General features: G+C 62.0%; 1 protein-coding gene across 1 annotated transcript; it reads right to left on the bottom strand.

Annotated features, from left to right (window-relative positions):
- Positions 1-393: 393 nt before the first annotated feature.
- On the bottom strand, positions 394-3,593 carry Epop (elongin BC and polycomb repressive complex 2 associated protein). The gene has a single exon (XM_013356942.4). It carries the CDS (start codon positions 3,116-3,118, stop codon positions 1,979-1,981), a length of 1,140 nt encoding a protein of 379 aa, XP_013212396.1. The 5' UTR covers positions 3,119-3,593; the 3' UTR covers positions 394-1,978.
- Between the last annotated feature and the right edge of the window lie 321 nt (positions 3,594-3,914).

Below are 3,914 nucleotides of genomic sequence, written 5' to 3'. Positions count from 1 at the left end.
TCCTTTGCCCAAAGCTAAGCCACTCCATCCCCAGTTATAGGCAGGTCCAAAAGGCCAAAGCTGACCCAGACCATATCACTAAAAGCAAGGAGCTTTTTAAAATCAGGAAGCCTGCCTTTACCAATTCCTCCCACAAACATCATCCCTTCAGACCCAGTGCCTCCCTTCCTCCTCTCCTCTATTCTTGGGGGTCAAGATGGATACCTCTGAAACACCGAGGAATGGAAGGCACTCTCCCACCCTCCTTCCTCCTTCCAATGACACAGCTGGAGGGGGGAGGGGAGGTCAGCAGGGTTCATAAAGGCCAGATGTTAAAAGAGCAGTGCCCACCACACGCCCACCCACCCCACCCCCACCCTGACCCCCAGGGAAAGAAAAATGAAAGGAGACAGCTTTGAAAACACACACAATTTTGTGGTGCAAAACACTTTTTCTCAAGAATCTGCTCTATGCAAACAATAACAACTTTTTACAAAGCATTTTCACAGAAAAGGAGACAAGTCCTTCCCCAGTGTTGTATGTGGGAATTATTCCTCCTTCACCCTGGTTTTGGGGGAAGAGGGAGCGCTATTCACCAGCGCAATATGGGCAGAAGGGTCCCACAACTGCCCCTCACCTCAGCCAGGAATCACCCTGAGACCTGGCCTCCTCTGACCTCACCTGGAAAGGTGGACGAAAGTGTTCATTCCACCCCTCTACGACTCCAGGGAACCCTCTGGGCTGGGGCGTGGCCCAGGCCTATCTCTCCCCTCGCCTGGAAAACAGAACCTCTGACCTCAAACCTAATCCCCTGGCCCTGCCCCCTTCGGATCCATCAGATCCCTGACAACTCCCGAAATGCCTGTGGCTAGAGGAGGAAGAAAGTACCTCAGCCCAGGTCCCATCCAAACCCAAACTTTCCCCTTCGAACCCCAGGAGACCCTAGAGGTTAGGCCAAGAGCCCTTTCATTTAGCACTCTGTAAAATACTGCTTGTTTTGTCTCCACCCTTTAGGGGGCTGTTTGGGTGTTCAAAGAACGGAATCAGGCCAGCCCTCTACTTCAACCCCCCTCCCATCCATGAATTTGTGGAGTGGACCTCGAATGGCAACTTGTTTGGTCTGACTTTATTGATTTCTTCCACCTTCCATTGCTTTCCCTGGGACAGTCCCCAGCCCCTTCCCCAGGCAAACTCCTCAATGGGGCGGGGTCCCTCAGCACTGCCCCTCTTCCTATGAAGAGCAACTTGGGGAGAAGGCCAATTTACCAAGGTGGGGGGTGCTCTTTTACCATCAGAGCTTATGAACAAAAAGCAAAGAAAAACTGAAGAAACTCCAAAAGTGGACAAAAGGGAAAGGCTGGTGGCTGATATTGAAGATTTCATCAATTAAGGGGTCACTCCAACTTAGGGGGCCCTAGGAAGGAAACAGGAAGGAGGTGATTTGCCCCCCTTCCCCTATCACAGATCTGGTGGTGCTAAGAAGGCCGGTAGGGAGTGAAGGGTTAAAGGCCTGGGCGATGGGGGTGGGGATGCCCCCGGGGCGCTGCCAATCACCTTCCCACCCCTACCACAGCCCCCACACCCCCAGGCTAGCCCTCCAACGCAGAAACAACCGGTTTGTCCATCACCAAGGTCTCCCCCACCACCCCCCTTTTTTTTCCCAGTCCAGAGCCAGCCTCCTTCTCTCCCCCCTGGGGTGTGAAGGCCCTGCCCCAGAGAGCCGAGGTGGAGGAGGGATTGGAATCCGTGTCATTCAGCCTTAAGGGGTCAAGCCTTCTCCCGACTCCAGCCCTCGGTTCCTCTGCAAAGATGAGTTGGAGGGAACCTCACCCCGACCTCTTAGGTGCTTAAAGCTCACTGTCATTTGAGGTCTCTCTGCCCACAGCCCAAGAAACCTAAAGGAAGGGAACAGGCAAATGTGGGAAATGAGGCGGTCTCCTCAAGCCCGCAGTTTGGCAGTAGCCCCAATTTCCCAAACTTGGCAGAACAGATCCCACACTTAGAGTTCTTCCAGGTTGACCCCCCAGAATTTGAGGCTAGGGGGCTCAGGAACGGCGGGTCCCCCTATCTGCCACCTCCATAAGGGGTGGGCAGGCGGGGGCTTAGAGTCTCCTTGTAGGCGAAGCGAAGATGCAGGCCCTAAGTCTCCGTCCTCCCCCACCACCAGGGCCGGAGGGCAAGGAAAGGCGTCCAGAAGGCTGAAGGTGCTGTTGGTGGGGAGTGTCGGTGCAGGGCGGCGGGGCTGCGCGCTGCGCTGGGGCGGAGGTGGCCGCCGGCGTTTCTTGGCTGCTCCCCGGGCCGACCCTTTCGCTGGCGGCCGCTCGGGACCCCGGCGCAAACTCGGAGTGTCCAGGGCGAAGCCCTTTGCATAACACCAAAGTTTCGACCGGCGGATCAGACGATCGAAATGTTCCTGGCGGAGATCGCCCGGCGGGGCCGGAGCTGCGCTGGCCGTCGAGGGACTAACGGCTGATGCCTCGGGGGCCGCCAGCGGGGGGTTTCCATCCACTGCAGCCTCCTGGCCTTGCAGGGATGGCTCGGGAGCCGCCCCGGGACATGCGGGCTCGGTGGAGAGGCCCGCAGGTGGCGGCGGAGGCAGGGAGCCAGGATCCTGAGGCGGGCAGGCGGCTGGATCAGGCTGGGACTCGAGACCCTGGTCTGGCCCAGGCGGAGCCGAGGCGGAGCTGGTCGAAGATTCCCGAGGACGCCGGGGCTCCGGGCAGCGGCCCGGAGGTGCGTCGGAGCGAGCGCCGAAGTGCGGGAAGCTGCCTCCTCCCTCTTCTTCCTCTCCGCCGCCCGGGCACACCGCGACACCGGCATCCTCGCCCGCCGGGTATTTTGGATCACTGAACTGCCCGGCCTGTGCCCCGAGGTACTTCAGACCATCCGGGGCCCAGCTGCCGGTGCACAGGGAGGCTCGAGGGCCCCGCAGCACCGGGGCCCGTGGCGCCAGCTCCCCAGGCCCCAGGCCCAGAGAGGACGCCCGGGGTTTGGCAAGGGCGCAGAAGGCAAGGGCACGCAAGCACAGCGGAGAGAACTCCTGTGTCCCCCGACGCGGCTTCCGGGGTGTAGGGGAGCAGGGCGACCCTCGCGGGGACGCCGGCACTGCCAGGCGGGGAGGGGGACACAGAGTCTCCATGGAGCAGCCTGAGGGGGTGCCCACTGAGGGGGCCCTGGTCCCAGTGGCGGGATGCCCTGGCTGCCCGAAGAGCCCACGGGCGAGGGGAACATCGCCCCCCCTCGACGGGGAGGTCTGTGCTCACGGGCGCCCCGAGCCCGCTACCCCGGCCCGCGGCGCTCTGGCTCCCTCCTCGATCTCGTCACGCGGCCCTCCCGGCGGCCGGACTCCTGGGTCCCTGCGAGTCCCGGCGCGGTCAGCCGCCCTTCCTGCCGCAGCGTTCTCTGCGCAGCCCGGGCGAGAGCCCTCCCAAGTCGCCCGAAGCGCTGAGGCGGGGAAAACAAAGCGGCCGGCGGTCGCCGGAGGCGGGAAGGACCCCGGCCCGGCACCCGGTGCCCGGGCCCAGGCGGCGGGGAGGGCGCCTTCCGCCCGCTCGGCTTCTTTCTTCCCCGCTGGCTCCCGGAGACCGCGTTATAGAGAACTGCCCCCTCGCTGCCCCAATACCAGCGCCGGGGCCGCGAGCCCGCCGCTGATTGGGTAGCACTGTCCGTGACGTTAGCCTCGACCCCACCCCTCCGGCGGCACCGCCCCCGTCCCCATTCCGCACACAGACACACACACGTGGACCCGGCGCGGCGGCGGCAGGGAGGGAAAGAGCGAGCGTGCGCGGGTGGGATCGCGAGGGGCCAGATGCGCTGCTGCACGTGGCCCAGTGGAGTCCTGGCATTTAGTCATCGCAAAGCAACTCGGTTTTTTCCCTTAGCAGTCATACTTTTCGCATCTGCAAAATGGGAACGTTCATATCTGCCTTCTTGGG

The sequence above is a fragment of the Ictidomys tridecemlineatus genome, chromosome 3, assembly GCF_052094955.1.
Source record: "Ictidomys tridecemlineatus isolate mIctTri1 chromosome 3, mIctTri1.hap1, whole genome shotgun sequence".
Classification (NCBI taxonomy): Eukaryota; Metazoa; Chordata; class Mammalia; order Rodentia; family Sciuridae; genus Ictidomys; species Ictidomys tridecemlineatus.
The sequence above is the reverse complement of the archived record's forward strand: the minus strand, read 5'-3'. Positions and strand labels throughout refer to the sequence as shown.